The sequence below is a fragment of the Cucurbita maxima genome, unplaced genomic scaffold (genome assembly GCF_002738345.1).
Source record: "Cucurbita maxima cultivar Rimu unplaced genomic scaffold, Cmax_1.0 Cma_Scf00048, whole genome shotgun sequence".
NCBI classification, from domain to species: Eukaryota; Viridiplantae; Streptophyta; class Magnoliopsida; order Cucurbitales; family Cucurbitaceae; genus Cucurbita; species Cucurbita maxima.
The window spans coordinates 654,854-673,454 of record NW_019272064.1 but is presented as its reverse complement, the minus strand read 5'-3'; the positions used below and the strand labels follow the sequence as shown (position 1 = coordinate 673,454).

General features: G+C 37.8%; 4 protein-coding genes across 4 annotated transcripts; 2 read left to right on the top strand and 2 right to left on the bottom strand.

Annotated features, from left to right (window-relative positions):
* Positions 1–794: 794 nt before the first annotated feature.
* On the bottom strand, positions 795–2,287 carry LOC111471064 (40S ribosomal protein S29). The gene is made up of 3 exons (XM_023116752.1): positions 2,120–2,287; positions 1,117–1,216; positions 795–1,019 (listed from the first exon to the last, which is right to left on the bottom strand). The coding sequence occupies exons 1-3, from the start codon at positions 2,179–2,181 to the stop codon at positions 1,011–1,013; spliced, it is 171 nt and encodes a 56-aa protein (XP_022972520.1). The 5' UTR covers positions 2,182–2,287; the 3' UTR covers positions 795–1,010.
* A 703-nt stretch (positions 2,288–2,990) lies between these two features.
* LOC111471008 (probable polyamine transporter At3g19553) lies at positions 2,991–5,964 on the top strand. Its single transcript, XM_023116680.1, has 2 exons — positions 2,991–4,140; positions 5,243–5,964. The coding sequence occupies exons 1-2, from the start codon at positions 3,194–3,196 to the stop codon at positions 5,745–5,747; spliced, it is 1,452 nt and encodes a 483-aa protein (XP_022972448.1). The 5' UTR covers positions 2,991–3,193; the 3' UTR covers positions 5,748–5,964.
* Positions 5,965–5,991: 27 nt separating this feature from the next.
* LOC111471009 (leucine-rich repeat protein 2-like) lies at positions 5,992–9,218 on the bottom strand. The gene is made up of 7 exons (XM_023116681.1): positions 8,932–9,218; positions 8,430–8,562; positions 8,273–8,344; positions 7,867–8,010; positions 7,544–7,615; positions 7,376–7,447; positions 5,992–6,302 (listed from the first exon to the last, which is right to left on the bottom strand). The coding sequence occupies exons 1-7, from the start codon at positions 9,008–9,010 to the stop codon at positions 6,236–6,238; spliced, it is 639 nt and encodes a 212-aa protein (XP_022972449.1). The 5' UTR covers positions 9,011–9,218; the 3' UTR covers positions 5,992–6,235.
* A 5,214-nt stretch (positions 9,219–14,432) lies between these two features.
* Positions 14,433–17,523, top strand: LOC111471077 (probable protein phosphatase 2C 63). Its single transcript, XM_023116765.1, has 4 exons — positions 14,433–14,908; positions 15,589–15,962; positions 16,671–16,907; positions 16,990–17,523. The coding sequence occupies exons 1-4, from the start codon at positions 14,650–14,652 to the stop codon at positions 17,257–17,259; spliced, it is 1,140 nt and encodes a 379-aa protein (XP_022972533.1). The 5' UTR covers positions 14,433–14,649; the 3' UTR covers positions 17,260–17,523.
* Positions 17,524–18,601: the final 1,078 nt, after the last annotated feature.

Below are 18,601 nucleotides of genomic sequence, written 5' to 3'. Positions count from 1 at the left end.
CTTCAAGAATGTTGACTGTCCCGGGGTCAGCCCAAGCAATTGATAAATGGTCCACAGATCACTAAAAACTATGCACAAATTACCAGTAAGAAGAACATAATTAATAAGTTCAGACCAGACCCTGTTTCAGACTGAATTTAGCATGCATTAATGCCTAATGGGGAGGACCCCATTTGAGATACCATCATAGTAGGGACACCAATCAGTAGTAGTGTGGCTAGGTCTATACCTCATACATGTTCGGTCAAAGCATTAGCTATACCTTAAGCAACATTAAATCCTAAATAGATAGTGACCATGGCTTTAATTCATTTTTTCTGAGCCCTTTCTTCCAGGTAGATGGACCCTTTTCAGCTAGATCAAACCATGATGATTAACTTGATTTCTACTTTAATACGTACATTTATAACGTGCAGACAAAATCTTATATGATATTAAATCCTAAATAGACCTAAATAGATAGTGACCATGACTTGAATTCATTTCTTCTAAGCCCTTTCTTTCAGGTAGATGGATCCTTTTACACTAGACCAAACCATGATGGTTTAACTCGATTCTACTTTAATCCGTACATATAAAAGTGATACAGTTAGAACGAAGCCTTATATGATATTAAATCCCAAATAGATAGTAACCATGACCTCAATTCATTTCTTCTAAGTCCTTCAAGGTAGATGGACCCTTTTCCACTAGACCAAGCCATGGTGGTTAACTCGATTTCTACTCTAGTCCCCACATTTTATAAAGCAATACCATTAGGGGGGGAAAAAGAAGTAAAGAGAGGTAAACAAGAATACTCTGCCAAATGAAACACACTAACTTAATCTTCAAAATTAGTAAACATTGTAGTAGCCTAAGTTCAACAATCAGCACGAGGTTCAAGGAAATAATGAACTAGGGACAGAAAAGAAGTTCAAGGTTCTTTCTCATATATAAGCAAATCCAGCAACCATATTCTATCCATTAAACATTCTCTAATGGGAGAGGCAGGAGAGGCAAAATTTCGCCATTTAGCGGTACTGCAAGAAGAGTTGAGGGGTTCAACAGGGTCAGAAGACATTGAAAAAGTCTTGATATGAATTTAGTTCAAAATAAACAAGAATGTAAAATTTTTACCTTAATGAATCCAATTTCCTTAGCGTTGCTGCGGAAGCACTGTCTGCAGCACATAAGGCCGTACTTTCTGATCAACCCATGAGGATTTCCGCACACCCGGCTGAAAGACAAGACAAATAGAGGCCACATTTTAATTCAAACAAAAGATACCTTCATATCATTGTTCTGAATAAATGTAAACCCAATCAAATGTATCTATGTATCCAAAATTTATAATTCTCGATCATGGAAACATATGCAGCATCTTATCAATCCTTCCAGTCATTGTTACCGATTAGTTCGTATCATTGTTCTGAATAAATTTTAACCCAACATTAAATGTTAACCCTTTTCTTCATATCATTGTTATGAATAAATGTTAACCCAACCAAATGTATCTATGTATCCAAAATTTATAAATCTCAATCATGGAAACCTATGGAGCATCTTATATATCCTTTCATTCATCCCATTATCCAACTGTACTTACCGTCTAGTTCACCCAACAGTCACAGACAGCTTAAGTGAGCAAATACTAAGAACTCCTTACGGTTTCATCAACATTATAACAATGACCCAGAATAATCTACACATAAAATGATTTGACCGTGGACATAACCAGAATCGAGACAAGTTCTCATGCCTAATCAATTTAAACAGACAGTACAAATAAATAGAAGAACATTTGGGAACTATTCTACAATAACTTCACTTAATTGCCCACCATAGCACAAATACTTTTCAGCACGAACGTATAGCGATAAAGCAGTCCTTGTGCTTGTTTCCAAATATCACAACTTAGAACTGTGTCAAACTCAAAAGTAAAAACCAATCACATAATTCATCTTTCAAGTCAAAATACCCCATCAGATTAACTAAACACCCAAATTCCACTTTTTAATCCAAATAATTAACCACGTTCTTCGAGTAAAAGAAGAAATCGGATGCAGCAGATAAGAAAAAATCAACTAAATCAAAACGGAATGATCTCAAAAGAGAAACAGAGAAAAAGAAAACAAGTTACCAGGTGCGAGAACCGGGACCATAGCTCTTAGGGTGCGAGTTCCAGACGTTCGAGTGCCCCATGATTGGATCGCCTACGAGACGGAAATCTGTTGAGCTCGTTAGGGCTTCAAAAATTCCAAGTAGCGGCAAAATCCTTCTGACGAACGATCCTTAGTAGGAAAAGTAACTATTTATAGCGGCGATCAGAGACGAAACCCTAGCGTGTACCGAAAATAATTTAATATAATTTCCATATTTTAAAATAATTTTGATCCAATTAAAACATAATTATATTTATAAACTTGTTTTATGTTTAAAATTTTGTATAATTATTATTTTGTAATTTCATATAATACATAATTTATTATGCAATGCATATTTGTATTTATAAAAATGAATTAATCTATAATATTAAATACTATATTTATTAATATTTCAAAATTATAAATTTAGTCTCCATATTTTTTTAAAAAAATTAAATTTATTATAAACTACACGTAATATCTCATAAATTAATTCTTTTTTTAATTAAATTTTAATTGATTTATTAACTTAAAAGCAGAAATTAATTAATAGTTGTTTATATTTGACCTAATAGTTGGCCGTCAGTTGCAAATAGTTTTAAAATTATTTTTATTGTTATTTTTTATTCTAAAAATTTATATAATTAAAAATTAATTAATCTAATTTTTTATCCGTGGATTAGAAATTACGGATCTTCACAATTGTATGATATTATCCATTTTGAAGCACAAACTCTGTGACATTTCCAAAAAAATCTCGTTAATATTCCTCATGATCTTGACTGAATTAAACACTCACTCACAGTTATCCTCAACCATTAGGGATTTTCGGGAAGAAGATGAAGAAGTCAACGATCTTAATGAACAAATTAGAAAATCCCAGAGATTCTTCTTTATTTCTCTCTCCTTTGTCCTCTTCTGAGTAATTCATTCAACCCATTCCCATTGGCCAAGAACAGCACAGATTTAGGTTCGTTTCCCTGGAATTTCCAGCGGATCTCGATCATATTCCCAATTCCGTTTGATTTTTGCGGTGTTTCTTCATCTCTGAGAACAGCCCTGTCCTGTCCATGGGCGACGAGAGGGCTAAAATTGCTCCAAAACTAACCATTCTTCCTCTCATCGCTTTGATTTTCTACGACGTTTCAGGAGGACCCTTTGGAGTGGAGGATTCGGTGAGCACTGGCGGTGGTCCGCTTCTAGCTTTGCTAGGTTTCTTAGTGTTTCCCTTTATTTGGAGTATTCCGGAGGCGTTGGTCACGGCGGAGCTCGCCACAAGTTTCCCCCAAAACGGGGGATATGTGGTCTGGATTTCGGCAGCTTTTGGCCCTTTTTGGGGGTTTCAAGAGGGCTTCTGGAAATGGTTCAGTGGGGTAATGGATAATGCTCTGTATCCTGTACTGTTTCTTGATTACCTGAAGCGTTCGTTTCCTGTTTTTAGCCATATATTTGCTCGAATTCCTGCTCTGTTAGGAATCACTGCCTCTTTAACTTACTTGAACTATCGTGGTCTGCATATTGTTGGGTTTTCTGCTGTTGTTCTTGCTGTGTTTTCGCTCTGTCCTTTTGTGGTGATGACCATTCTTTCAATTCCCAGAATAAGGCCTAGGAAGTGGCTAGTTGTAGATTATAGCATGGTGAATTGGAGGGGTTATTTCAATAGTATGTTTTGGAATCTGAACTATTGGGATAAGGCAAGTACTTTAGCTGGGGAAGTTGAGAATCCTAGCAAGACTTTCCCCAAGGCTATGTTTGGAGCTGTGGTTTTGGTGGTTTGTTCTTATTTGGTTCCTCTTTTGGCTGGGACTGGTGCTTTGGAGACAGATTCAAGTGACTGGAGTGATGGGTATTTTGCTGAGGTTGGGGCGTTGATTGGTGGGGCGTGGCTCAAGTGGTGGATTCAAGCGGCTGCTGCTATGTCTAACATGGGGTTGTTTGAGGCTGAAATGAGTAGTGATGCATATCAACTGCTTGGGATGAGTGAGATGGGCATGATTCCTTCTGTGTTTGCTTCAAGGTTGGTGGTTCTGTTTAGTTTCCTTCTCATTGTTCTGTATTGTTAGCAACTTGAGTAGCAATAGTCTTGCTTGATGTACCCACAAATGAGATTTGTAGCTCGAATTGGTAGTAGCGAGTCATGATAGCAATCCTTTGAGGGTGGGAGGTCGAAGGTTTATATCATCATGGACGTAAAACCATAGGTAGCTCAAATGGGTCGGGATAATCATATGCGTTTTAGTATTAAGTTGACATTGACATAACTTGTAATAGTTCAAGCCCACGGCTAGTAGATATTGTCCTTTTTGGGTTTTCCCTTTCGGACATCCTCTCAAGGTTTTTAAAACGTGTTTATTAGGGAGAGGTTTCCACACCCTTGAACAGAATGCTTCGTTCTCCTTTCCAACTGATGTGGGATCTCACCTGATGTACCCACAAATGAGATTTGTAGCTCGAATCAGTGGTAGTGAGTCATAATAGCAATCCTTTGAGGGGGGAGGTCGAAGGTTTATATCACCATGGACGTAAAACCATGGGTAGCTCAAATGGGTCGGGATAACAATATGCATTTTATCAGTAAGTTGACATTGACATAACTTGTAACAGTCCAAGCCCACCGCTAGTAGATATGTCCTCTTTGGGTTTCACTTTCGAGCTTTCCCTCATTGTTTTTAAAACGCGTCGGCTAGAGAGAGGTTTCCACACCCTTATAAAAAATGTTTCGTTCTCTTCTCCAACCGATGTGGGATCTCACAATCCACCCCCTTCAAGGCCTAGCGTCCTCGCTGACACTCGTTTTACTATGGGATCTCCAAAACTCATCACCATATAAAGGATAACAGAACCAGGAAGATTGCAAAAGATTGATAGTCTAGAAGTATCCTAGAACCCCTAAGACTATAAGACTCCTAGGAGTTCTTTAAACTTCCAAGATGAGTTTAGGTAGCTCAAAACTTTATATGCCAAACATTTCCAAAACTTCTTTTCTCCTATCTTCATACCCAAACCCAAGTGAACTTCCTCCTTAAACTCTTCCAATGTTTTGATCCATTTGATTTACAGGCACATTGTGGATGCAACAGCTGATCTTATTGAACTACTGTCTCTCATTCACTTTGCAGATCAAAATATGGGACACCCACCTTCAGCATTCTGTGCTCTGCCATTGGGGTTATCTTCCTCTCATGGATGAGTTTCCAAGAAATACTCGAGTTTCTCAACTTCCTATACTCCATAGGAATGCTTTTGGAGCTTGCTGCCTTTATAAAATTAAGAATAAAGAAGCCAGACCTCCACAGACCTTACAAAGTTCCCTTGCAAACATTTGGTGCCATAATGCTTTGCTTGCCACCTGCAGCCTTGCTTGTTCTTGTCATGTGTTTAGCTTCTGCACAAACATTCTTAATCAGTGGGATTATAATTTCTGTAGGGTTTCTTCTATACCCTTCTCTTTCACAAGCAAAGAACAGAGGATGGGTCAAATTTATTTCAGAACAGCAAGGAGATACTCTTCCTGATGTGGAAGATTGCCTGGTCGAGCCGCAACCACGGCAAGAAGTTCTCGATGAGGCAGTGATTCGGCTTCTTTCAGAATCTCCTTCGTCTCCAAATATAGCCAACCAATAACATCCACAGATTCCCCAACTTGGACACAGTTGAAACCCATGCAGACCATGCAGTTTCGAAGATCGGGTGCTTGATTGATGAATATCAAAGTGTTGCATAGAATACATTGTTATGTAAACATATTTATGTACAAATTGTGTTCATATTCTCTTGAAAGGTTTATACTAGTGCTGATATGTTGTCTGTGGATGCAACACAAAGGGGTTAGTTTTGACTGCAGTGTGTATTAAGAAGGCTGCTAGACTTTTGAACTTGAAAGCTTGAAGTTGAACTACTACTGATATGGAACAATCTTCATCCCAACAAATGGGAAAACAGAACTAACAAAGTTGGACGACTATAGGATATAATTGATTCTCGTTAGTTCTCGTTGAGAAGCTCATACATTCTTATCTTCCTATATGATCAGAGGCAATAATTTTGACATGAACCTTATACTTTCCAAGCCATGCTGTTTGATTCTAAGGATCGACGAGCTCGAGCTCAGTTCAGCATCCAAAGTCATATGGTACAAGTCCTTGCAACTCGGGGCCACTCAGCCTGTTGTTTTCGTAACTGCGGCAAAGAAGAGAACATGTACATACTACAGTTAATCAATCAAGAATATGTTATCACAGAGAAGGTCATAGAAACATGTCATTCAATTGGACGTGTACTCTAGGATTCCGGGTTAGATTCATCGTTGTGACAAGCAAGAAAAAAGAGTGGCCATAAATTACCAAGAACTAGAAATTCAACCAGGCGGTCAAGAACAACGGTGACATATGTAATATGGATATTATTAGGGGGCAAGAACCTCTACATATCTCTACAATTGTATGATATTGTCTACTTTGGAAATAAGTTTCATACCAATAGAGATACTGTCCTTCACTTATATGCTTGTGATCAATAATGTAGAACTTTAGTTGCATTCCTAACAATCCTCCTCTTGAGGCAAAGACCACCGAGTCTCCCCTCGAAGAGTCATCTATCCATCTAACTTTTATTCAAGTTAACTCCAAGATCTTTACTAAAGCATATTGCTCAACTACATATCACACCTTGAATACATCTTTTGAGACTTGTCATTTTTTTGTTCAATGCTCGAAGATTTTACTGACATAGCTAAGTAGGGAGTAGGCTCCAATATCACTTTTTAAGGACAACAAGTTTCTACGTACTAAAACAAACATATGATATTGTCCACTTGTTTCTAAAAAACCTCATACCACATTGTCTTTCACTTATATATTAACGTTCTTCCCTAATCTAAGGATGTGAGATTCTGGTCACATTCTCAACAACTACTTTAACCAGGGTAACGAGACAGGTCAAGACATTTCAAATACTTCAACAATCCATCACTTGTAGGACACGTAGCAGATACTCAGTATCACAATAGACATGAGTAAGGTACTAGTTATAAGTACTCTAACATACATCAAAACTTCAAGAATAACATACATCAAAACTTGTTTTATAAGTACATAAACATAAATCTTAGTAACTTTAAATATAAACAAATCTAGATATGCATATGATATATAAATATAAACATCAGTTATCTTAGTTATGAAGTAATTTTATTCATGAAATATGTTCAGAGAAAATCAGAGAAGAACAAAAATCAAAAGAGAGCTTGTCACCTTTCCATCGAGAAATCAGCAAATGGTCCATCAACAGGGATTGTTCCACAGAGATCATTGTTTGAGACATCACTGCAGGAAAAGTTAAAAGACAACCTTAGTTTTCCATAAAATGTAGAGAGAGAACAAGACTAGAGAACGAAGCAATTGTTTCTAAATCAAACGTACAAAATTTTGAGTTTAGAGAGTGATGAAAGTTCCCTTGGAATCATGCCTGTTAACTTGTTGTTGTTCATCCGTCTGTTTATGCAAATTGGACCCAATTAGATTACATAGTGAGAAAAATGATGTAATAGTCCAACCCCACCGCTAGTAGATATTGTTCGTTTTGGCTCGTTAAGCATCGCCGTCAGCCTCACGGCTTTAAAATGCATCTACTATGGAGAGGTTTCCACACCTTTATAAGGAATGCTTCGTTTCCCTCTCCAATTGACGTGGGATCTCACAAATGAACAAAACACTTCATTCATAATTAAGAAGGATATGCTTACAGAAATCTAAGTGACTTGAGTTTGGCCAAAGATTTTGGAATCTTTCCTTCAAATTTGTTCTCGTACAAATCCATGCTTACGAGGTTTCTCAAATTACCTATCTCAGTGGGGATTTTTCCACTTATCCCATTCCTGTAGAGCTCCCTGGAAGGCATTGAAAAGCAAGACATGTTCTTTTAGCCATAGAATTTCTAACTTATGAAGGACACCATTCCTTATACTCTTCATAGAACCCAAATATTATACTCTTCTGTTAGTTTCCGCCAGTTTTACATGCATCTCGAATGATTACAGACACGATAACATGTCAGCTCACAGGAAAATTTATAGGATATCAAACATGGCAAAGCTCAAATACATGAAAAACTATACATATATACAAATTGATGAAGATGTAGGGCAATACAGATATTGAAGATGCTGGAGGTCACCAATTTCAGGCCCCAAAGTCCCGGAAATGTTCGAGTTTCCCAAATCCCTGAAAACATAGAGAAAAGCGGCTCAATTTCAACTATGTTCCATGTTGCAGGCAATCGAAGAAACCCATATAGGAAGAATCTCACAAGCGTATCACATGGTTTTCAGAATCACAGGTTACATGAAACCAAGTGCAAGGATTAACCAGCGTAGGGTCCCAACTCTGCAGCACATTAGTGGGATCAGACAGCCTTCTCCTAAGAGCATGTAGAGCATTTCCTGAAACCACAAGATCAACCAAACCATGAACAAGAAACTCAAAAACCAACCCCAGAAGTCAAAAGTAAACTAAAAAAAAAAAGTTCAAAGAGGCAAAACATCAAACAGTTCATGGGCATTCATTTCGATTCAAAGTTTACCTTCAGAATTAGTGGAAATTACAGGCAACCCAAGAAGTCAAAAAAAAGTTCAGAGGCAAAACATCAAACAGTTCATGGGCATCCAATTGGATTCAAAGCTTACCTTCAGAATTAGTGGAAATTACAGGAAATCCAAGAAGCCAAAAGTAATTTAAAAAAAAAAAAAAAAAAGTTCAAAGAGGCAGAACATCAAACAGTTCATAGGCATTCAATTGGATTCAAAGTTTACCTTCAGAATTAGTGGAAATTACAGGCGAAAAAGAGAGACCCAGAAGGAGAAAGCAGAGGATGATAAGATCAGAAGCCATATTGCAAGAGAAGAAATCGAAAACAGAGAGATTGAAGAAAACCCAAAAGAAATAGTGGTAAAAACGATGAAAAAAGATGCAAAAAAAGACTAGACAATGGGATCGATGAGGAATCTGACTTAGAGTGATCGATCAGTCAAGTCAATGGAAAAGAAAAGAGGGGAAAATAGAGAAACCAACCATAAAGAAACTCTTTAATAGCAGAACAACTTACAGAACAGCAACAGGGAAGAAAGAGAAGAGGGAAGACATTGTTTTAAACAGTGAGTGTGGAAATGGGTGCTTTGCTTTGATTGGTGGGTTGTTGAGAGACAGCACCGTCGCGTGAATGGTGGTGGTGGGGCGGCGGTGAGGGCCCACCACCGTCTACGTAACTAACAGGCTTCTTCTTCCCAGGGCGTTGATTTGGGGAATTGTGGATTTAGAACACAAGGAAGAAGATGGGTTGTGACAGTTAAAAAGTTATGGGTCTGAAATGGGCCCCAAGGTGTCCTTTGACTGGTTATGTCCTGATTTGTCCCTCTTTTGTACCTAATCTTTTGATTCTCGAGTACGATTCTTCTCGATCTCTAATGAATTATGAGTATTTATATTGTTGGATGATGAAAGTCCCACATCGGTTAATTTAGGGAATGGTCATGAGTCTCTTCATTGGTATGAGGTCTTTTGGGAAGCCCAAAGCAAAGTCATGAGAGCTTATGCTCAAAGTGGACAATATCATACTATTGTGGAAAGTCGTGTTCGTCTAACATATATAACTTGATAAATTCAATAATATTTGATCGAGTTGAATTATTATTATTGTTTTTGTTTGAGTTTGGTTGGATTCTTGAAAATTCGAAAATTAGGTTTAGTTCACAATTTTGACTTTTTTTTATCGAGTACCATTGTGGAGAGTCGATAGAGCTTACAACTCAATTCTAACCCACTTTTAAAACCGTAAAAAAGATTCTGCTCCTGTATAAGGGGCAAGGTATTGTAATGTAGCCGGAGAATCCGCCATTTCGGCTACTATAATAATGTATTCCATTGCCCCCCTTTCGTGTAAAGTAGTAACTACTTAAGCCACATAAGAGGCTTTTTTACCAATAGCTACCTAAACACATATTACATTTTGCCCTTGTTGATTCAGAATCATCGGTGGCTACTGTAGTTTTACCCGTCTGTCTATCCCTAATAATTAATTATCGCTGACCACGTCCGATAGGAATCATCACATCAATAGCAATAAGTCCTGTTTGAAGAGGCTCATATACGAAACGTCTCGAAATAATACCAGGAGTGGGAGATTCAATTAACCGAGAGTCAGAAGCTGAAATTTCACCTCGACCATCAATAAGTTTAGCCAAGGCGTTTATAACACGACCTAAATAATCTATGAAATACGTATTTGCATAAAATTGAGTAATATGTATATACACACATACACGTACATCAATTTTTTATGTATATGTATGTGTGTGTGTGTATATATATACACCAAAAAAGGAAGAATGACAAAACCTGAGTTGAATGAGTAGGTGTACATTAAACCCGACCACTCGAACTGACCCAATTTAAAATATAAAGGTTAAGTTAGGTTGGATTAGCATTTTAAGTTGGGTTGGTTTAATTTTTCTGAAACTCGAATAGATTCAGTTCAAGTTTCAAGTTCATTAGGCAAAACTTCAGGTTGAACCGAACCGAATAAAAATTTATAATATACATTAACATGTTATAAGTATTAGTAGATCTGGCTCGGTTGGGTTGGGTTGGGTTACGCATTCAACCAACCCGAACTTCTGTCTAAAAAATTTTCTCAACCCAACTCATATACACCCATAATACAAAGGCGTCCACCGATGATGACATTAAATCAAAGCTTTCGAGCCACACGTTGCAAGAACGCATTCCATTCCCTTTTTAAAAATTTTATTCCCAAAAAAGAAACAAACCTTTAAATTTTCACTGTTCTTGTTAATGGGTTTAGGTTTGATTTTGAAAAATAAACTTGTTTTGGCTGGATTTGGGCAAAAGATTGTTATTCACATGAACAATCCCTTATAAATTGGATTTTCCCGGAAAGAAAATTCAAGCTGTTTGGGTTTGGATTTTCCCGGAAAATTGCCTCATTTTCTCCCTCATAAGCATGGCAAGAACTTGCATGGCTATGCAGGCAAAAGCATTGTTTCTTAGGTAAATTAATGTTCCCTTTTGACGTTTTTTGTGTTCAAATAGTTCAACGACCTGCAGAGCCGATAGATTCAAACTTTTAACCCTTTAATCGATAATATACGAAGATATATTCTCGTTGGCTTGTGTGTCGTGTTTGAGTTTAAACTATAATTTAGTGTTTTTTTTACTGGCTTACGAAAAAGTCCATAAGAGGTTTTTTGATTCCGTGAATTGGAGTCGGGAACTGGTAGTATGGTGTTAGACACGGAAATAGTGTATTCCGAGACATAATTTATTCTCATGAATAAAGATATTCATGAAATAAAATGTAACCGTCCAAGCCCCCGCTAACAGGTATTGTCGTATTTATGGAATTAGACATGAAAATAGTGTCTGCACAACATTCTCGTACAACATGACTATGTTTTTATTTGTCTTGAACAACTTATAGAAGTGAAGAGTGTTTGCACGAGCTAACGTGTTCTTTTATGATGTTTTGTTTTCACTCACATGTCTAAAATTTTGAGGTTACTCGATACATAATTTTTCTAAGCTTTAACACGGTTAATTTTATAATGCACAGTAATTTTAAATTATTTAAGTATTTCTTAATCATTATATTCTCGTGATTACTTTCATCCTGATGTAGTCTTGATTTATTCACACACTTTCTCTTTTACTCGAGCGTTACCGATAATGACCTAAATTTCATAAATTTTAAACATTCATTTTATCTAGGTGAATGAATTAATAGTATATTATATATGCATAAATCTAGAATGGTCGAGATATTGGTCACATGGCCTGCACCGAGTTGGTGGCTTACTGGGCTTTTTTCAAGATCATCATTCGCCTTCTTGTTATCCAAAAGTTGGTTGAATTGGGCAGGTCACCTCCCGAAACGTCGAATGAAATAGGTAGTCGGGTTCTCTTTCGACAACCCTTTTGATATGATAGGCCCGGTGGTCTCAATTCAGTGGGATCTTTAATTTATATTTTTTAAGTCAATTCAATCTCGTTTTAAGTCAAACTCGGATTAACGTGACTCCACCTCAGATTAACATGACTCCGACCCTTTATGGTGAATTTGAAAGTTTTTGAAGGGCTAATTAGTTGCATGGCAGGAAAGTGAGGCGCCAATTGAGCAGCCTTGTAATGGCGTCCACAGGCCAACGAGCCACACATCAAAGAGAAGATGAGGCAGAGACCGAGCCACCGGCCTATAACTCACACACTTGGGTGCCTCATCCTCGCACTAGAATTTACTACCCTCGGGGCCATGAGTGGGTCATGAAGGACATCCCTACAAATGCAGCTTCCTTCTCTCGACCCTACTGGTTCCGGGATTCCGATGGCGTCGATGACCTGAACCCCGACATCGACACCCACACCGACACTGTTTTCGGCGGCCGGGATTGACCCAGAAGGCTAGCTGCCAATGGAACAATGAACAATGTGTTAAAAGAACTTGAGTTTGGAGTTTGGAGTTAAAGTAAGGTTGTGCAATGACCAAATTGGCCTTCTAATAATGTAAAGTTTAATAGATGTATTTATGGGTAAATTGTAAATTAGCGTAATAAAGCGAATGAAATACTAATATAACAATCTATTCCCTCGTTGAATTCCACTCTACGCTCGTGTTTTTTTGGTTCAGTTTGTATTTTAGAAAAATATCAATGCGAATCTTTAGAAAGGCTTCTCGAGAGATTGAGAGATGCCTCTTCAGTTTTCACCGACACCGACAAGCATGTTAGTTGCTATTAGCACGTGCTTGAAATGCTATCCTAAAAATGTCTTTAACCTACCATCAAAATTGATTTTGAATTATTAAAAATATGTTTATAAGATTTTGAAGGTTTTAACTATTTCAAAATCATTAATCAAATGTGATCATTTTAATTCTTAGTCTTAAATATTTTTAATTATTTTTTTATTTTTTTATATCGATTTTATAATAACTCAAGTTCACTGCTTGCAAATATTCTCCGTTTTTACCAGTTTTGTATTGTCGTTAGCCTCACGGTATCATAGCCAGATACTGAGTCTTGAGCCGGACGTTGGGCCCGAAGGGGATGATGTGGATTGTGAGATTCCACAAGAGTATAAAAACTTCTCCCTAGTAGACGTGTTTTAAAACCTTGAGCGGAAGTCAGAAAGGAAAAACTTATATTTGCTAACGGTAGGCTTTGGGCTATTACAATTTTTTTTTTTTTTCGTCTCGTAATATTTTTAAGTTGATACTCAACACGGGATATGTTATTATGATTTTTCTTTTATGGTCGAGATATATTCTTTTATCGGTTAAGCATATTAAAATTAGGATAAATACAAAAGGAAAAAATGGATAAGACCAAATTAATTATTTATGTGAATTTTAGGAACTCAATCAAACATTTGAAACTTTTGTTGAAAATGGAAAATAAGATTTGAAATACTTTTGTTTAGTCTTAATATTATTATTTAATGATTATTTTGTTTTAAGGTTATAAAAATATCATATTAACATGCAAGTTTTTTGCATGCCATTCTTTATATTAATTTTTATATTATATATATATATATATATATATATCACGTAATTCAATAATAATTTATTGTAATTCTTTGTCTGAGGTTCGTCGTGACCCCGTTCAAATCCATCGTCACGATTAATTTCACCTTTAATTGATAGGTTCGTTGAATTTCGGTCATCAAACGTTCAAACAAAACTCAGCATTGATCATTTTGCTTCACCACTTAAACGTAAAGATAATACTTGTTTGATTTCGGCTTTGAGGAAATCATATAACAAACTTGTGGTCAACAGTTGACTTTTAATAGCAAACGGTCTAAAACACGAAATGTATGTCATTTTAACAGCTAACGTATGCATCATTAAGAGGTCTGATGTGTTATAATAAAATCAGTTAATCATCTTCCTTTGGTCAAAGAGGGACGATATAAACGACGAAGAGATTTAAAGTCCAGCCAAGTTAAGCATTCATAATTACTGGTACATATGTGTTTACATACCCGAGAGTTATTAGCTAAGATTGTCGATACTCGAGGCAGATGACGAAGATATTTGTTAGTTGGGTTACCGTTTTCAGTGATTTTCTCTTTTTTAAAAATATAATTCTCTAACAAAATTTATTTATGGAGGTTATAATTAAAATATAAATTTAAATTTGAAAATGAAATTTTATAATATTTATATATGGAAAGAGCAAAAGGAGGGTGGAAAAGTCAATAAATGATATTAAAAAGAGGACGAAGGGAAAAGGAAAGAAAATAAAGGGAAAAAAATGGACAGTTTATTTAGGCTTTAAGAGTATGAAAATGGTTGCCGTTTCAGCGATGCTCTTCGTCTTTTCCCACTTTCCCTCTCCTCTTTAACTTCACTCCGCCTCTTCTTCTTCTTCTCTCTCTCTCTCTAAGGATTTTTCCCTCTGCGTTCGATTTTCCGGTCGTAAACGGAGTTTGATTGTGTTTTTGATCGGAATCTCATGATGTTGAGGTCGTGCTGCAGGCCGCTCGAGCGGTTTATTGGACGGTGGGCCGGCGATGGGCTGCTGTGGCAGTCGGAATTGAAGGCTCATGCTTCTGGTGATTATTCGATCGCTGTTGTGCAGGCTAATTCCTGTCTTGAGGATCAGAGTCAGGTGTTCACGTCCTCCTCTGCTACGTATGTTGGTGTTTATGATGGCCATGGCGGCCCTGAGGCTTCTCGCTTTGTGAATAAGCATCTTTTTCCTTATATGCATAGTGAGACTCTGTTTAAACCTCTTTTTGTGTATTTCGTTTGTCTCGCTTTTTTTTTTTTTTTTTTTTTTGGTACTTGATTTGATTTTGTTTGTGTGAGATTCCACGTTATTGGAGAGGCGAACGAAACATTTTCTATACGAATGTGGAAACCTCTCCCTAATAGATGCGTTTTCAAACCGTGAGGCTGATGACGATACGTAACTGGCCGAAACAATCAATATTAGAGTTAGACATGAGTTTGGACTGTTATGAATGGTACTGAAGCTAGATATCGGGCGGTGTGCCAGCGAGAACGCTGGCCCCAAAAGGTGGATTGTGAGGTCTCACATCAGTTGGAGAAAAAAACGAATCATTTCTTATAAGAGTGTGAAAATCTCTCCATAATAGATGCATGGAGTGAATTGTGAGGTTTCACATCAGTTGGAGAGAGGAACAAGTATTCCTTGTAAAAGTGTAGAAACTTCTCTCTTGTAGACACGTTTTAAAAATCTTGAAGGGAAGCTTGAGTGTAAAAGTCCAAAGAGGACAATATCTGCTAACGGTGAGCTTAAGCTGTAAGATGCTTTTGATAGATTTTAGGCTCTTTTTTCCGGTTCTGAAAGTGTGAGAAGGAGAAGAGGGGATAAAGAGAGACACTGGGAATTGTTCATTTGAATTTACCTTTCAAGTTTTTGTTGCAGAGTTTGCTTCAGAACAAGGTGGGCTATCGGAGGATGTTATTAAGAAGGCATTCAATGCCACAGAAGAGGAGTTTCTGCGTTTGGTTAAGCGGGCTTTGCCTGCAAAGCCACAGATTGCTTCAGTTGGATCGTGCTGTCTTGTAGGTGCAATTTCAAATACGAAGCTATACGTAGCGAATCTCGGAGATTCGAGAGCTGTGCTTGGCCGTAAAGTTTCGGGGAGTAAGAGAACACCGGTAGTTGCAGAACGGTTGTCGACTGATCACAATGTTGGAGTAGATGAAGTTAGGAAAGAGGTTGTAGCACTTCATCCTGATGATTCCCATGTAGTTGTCTATACCCGTGGTGTTTGGAGGATCAAAGGCATAATTCAGGTAACTTTTGCATTCTTAAAGCTTAATAGTTCCTGGATTTTGATAGAACAAATCTGGGTGCTTTCTTGCTGTTAATGAATTTGCCCTCTGGTTAATCAAAATCTTCTTGAGTTTCATGAGATCCCACATTGGTTGGTTGAGGAGAAGAACGAAACATTTTTTATAAGAATGTGGAAACCGCTCCTTAGTAGCCACGTTTTAAAAATCTTTAAAAAAATTGAGGGAAGGCCTAAAGAGAACAATATTTGTTACCGGTGAGCTTGGGCCATTTCAAATGGTATCAAAGCCAGACACCAGCAGATGTGCCAACGAAGAGGCTAAGACCCGAAGGGGGGTGGACACAAGGTGGTATGCCAGCAGGGATGCTAGGCCTCGAAGGGGATGGATCGAAGGGTCCCACATTGATTGGAGAAGGGAATGAGTGTTAGCAAGAACACTGAGGCCTAAAGGGAGTGAATTGTGAGATCCCATATTGGTTGGAGAAGGAGAACGAAACATGTTTTATAAGGTTGTGGAAACCACTCTCTAGTAGATGCGTTTTAAAAACCTTGAGGAACTCTAAAAAGAGAAGTCCAAGAAGGATAATATTTGCTAATGGTGGACTGGGGCGATTACAAGTTCTCTATGAAACTGTGAATTGTGACTTTGTAACGAGAACACTCCTTTACGTTGGAAAAAGAAATTTGTCTTAACTTTCTTCTTATCCAGGTTTCAAGATCTATAGGTGACGTCTATCTAAAGAAACCCGAATTCAACCGGGATCCAATATTCCAACAATTCGGGAACCCCGTTCCATTAAAGCGAGCAGTAATGACTGCAGAACCTTCAATCCTAACTCGAGAGCTTAAACCTCAAGACCTATTCCTGATCTTTGCATCAGATGGCCTCTGGGAACAACTTACTGATGAGGCTGCTGTGGAGATAGTTTCCAAGAACCCAAGAGCGGTAAGTTACTGAGAACTCCCATTTATGTCATTTACAAAGGATAAACTCCAAACAGATTCTAACATTTCTTTGACTCCTTCAGGGAATTGCAAAGAGATTAGTTCGTGCTGCCCTCCACGAGGCAGCAAGGAAACGGGAGATGAGATACACCGACTTAAAGAAGATCGAAAAGGGGATTCGGCGTCATTTCCACGACGACATCACTGTCATTGTCGTTTATCTCGACCACAACATAAGCTCACATGCCCGTGGAGCTAAGAACGCTATTGCCGGGTACACCACTGCACCTGTTGATATTTTCTCTCATAACTCAAACTACGAGGCAGAGGAAAAAGTTCACACAAAGATCTAAAGAATTGATTTTGAAAGGCAAAATTATAGAGATACACAGAAACAGAAAACTTGTTAGGTAGAGAATGGGACAGGGTGGTTCATCAGTAAAAGAAACAGAGTTGATTAAATGTATAGATAATTTTTTAAGTCACTAATTGCTGCTAATGGGAATCAGCTGGCTTTGATTACTTTTTTCTTGGTTTCTGATTGGATCTTTTTTTTCCCCATTGACTTGTAAGAGGTTTATGAAATTCAATAATGGCTGGCACTTTTCCCCCTTTTACATTATATCTATAGTTTTACATGCTTTCTTGGAAATTTTGAGTACTCCTAGGTGGGCATCGACATGCAACGATATCAATTGCGAGTCACGATGCTGATATCAACGATATCAATCGCAAGTCACGACGCTGATACCAACGATATCGCGAGTCACGACACTGATACCAACAATATCAATCACAAGTCACGACGCTGATACCAATAATATCGCGAGTCACGATGCTGATACCAATGATATCGCGAGTCACAACGCTGATATCACACAATATTGATATCAATGATATTGCGAGCCACGATGCTGGTATCGGTTTGAAGAACTAAAAACCAAAATCAAAATCTTCTTTGAAGAACTAAAAACTTTGAAGACAATTGAAGTCATCTAGAACATAAGACTTCAAAATTTTGATCGATTCTCCAAAAAGATTAAATAAGTAAGAGTCGATCAGAAGATCAACAATCTGGGTGCTAGTTATTCAAAACGATCCGGTCGAATGTTGTTCCTAAGAACTTAACAAGCTAGGATAGACAAGCTACTCAATTCATCATACACTCTCAAGCCAACTTAACAAGCTTTTCCTTTTGGACTTCCTCTCAAGATTTTAAAACGCGTATGTAGGGGAGAGGTTTCTACACCCTTATAAAAAGTGTTTCGGTCTCCTCCCCAACTGATGTGCGATCTCACAATCCATCCCCCTTCAGGGCCCAACATCCTTGCTAGCACTCATTCCCTTCTCCACCCCCTTCGGGGCTCAGCCTCCTCGCTAGCACATCGCTTGGTATCTGGCTCTAATACCATTAGCAACCGCCCAAGCCCACCGGTAGCAAATATTGTCCTCTCTAAGCTTTCTCTTTCGAGCTTCCCCTCAAGGTTTTACAACGCGTCTACTAGAGAGAGGTTTCCACATCCTTATAAAGAATGCTTCGTTCCCCTCCCCAAGCGATGTGGGATCTCACAATCTACCCCCTTCAAGGCCCAACGGATGCGGGCACTCGTTCCCTTCCCTTCTCCCATTTATGGGATCTCACATTATCATTAATATTTTGAGACAGCTATCGACAAGTTTTGAGGCAGCTATAAA

What these genes read in the sequence shown, in the direction of transcription:
- LOC111471064 (XM_023116752.1), bottom strand. Translation starts at nt 2,181, where the DNA reads ATGGGGCACTCGAACGTCTGGAACTCGCACCCTAAGAGCTATGGTCCC. An exon ending in GGTCCCGGTTCTCGCACCTG is followed by an intron (nt 1,217 to 2,119) that starts GTAACTTGTTTT and finishes CTTGTCTTTCAG; the next exon opens with CCGGGTGTGCGGAAATCCTC.
- LOC111471008 (XM_023116680.1), top strand. Translation starts at nt 3,194, where the DNA reads ATGGGCGACGAGAGGGCTAAAATTGCTCCAAAACTAACCATTCTTCCT. An exon ending in CCTTCTGTGTTTGCTTCAAG is followed by an intron (nt 4,141 to 5,242) that starts GTTGGTGGTTCT and finishes TTCACTTTGCAG; the next exon opens with ATCAAAATATGGGACACCCA.
- LOC111471009 (XM_023116681.1), bottom strand. Translation starts at nt 9,010, where the DNA reads ATGGCTTCTGATCTTATCATCCTCTGCTTTCTCCTTCTGGGTCTCTCT. An exon ending in CTCCAGCATCTTCAATATCT is followed by an intron (nt 8,011 to 8,272) that starts GTATTGCCCTAC and finishes AATGCCTTCCAG; the next exon opens with GGAGCTCTACAGGAATGGGA. An exon ending in CTCTCTAAACTCAAAATTTT is followed by an intron (nt 7,448 to 7,543) that starts GTACGTTTGATT and finishes CTTTTCCTGCAG; the next exon opens with TGATGTCTCAAACAATGATC.
- LOC111471077 (XM_023116765.1), top strand. Translation starts at nt 14,650, where the DNA reads ATGATGTTGAGGTCGTGCTGCAGGCCGCTCGAGCGGTTTATTGGACGG. An exon ending in TCTTTTTCCTTATATGCATA is followed by an intron (nt 14,909 to 15,588) that starts GTGAGACTCTGT and finishes TTTTTGTTGCAG; the next exon opens with AGTTTGCTTCAGAACAAGGT. An exon ending in GGATCAAAGGCATAATTCAG is followed by an intron (nt 15,963 to 16,670) that starts GTAACTTTTGCA and finishes CTTCTTATCCAG; the next exon opens with GTTTCAAGATCTATAGGTGA.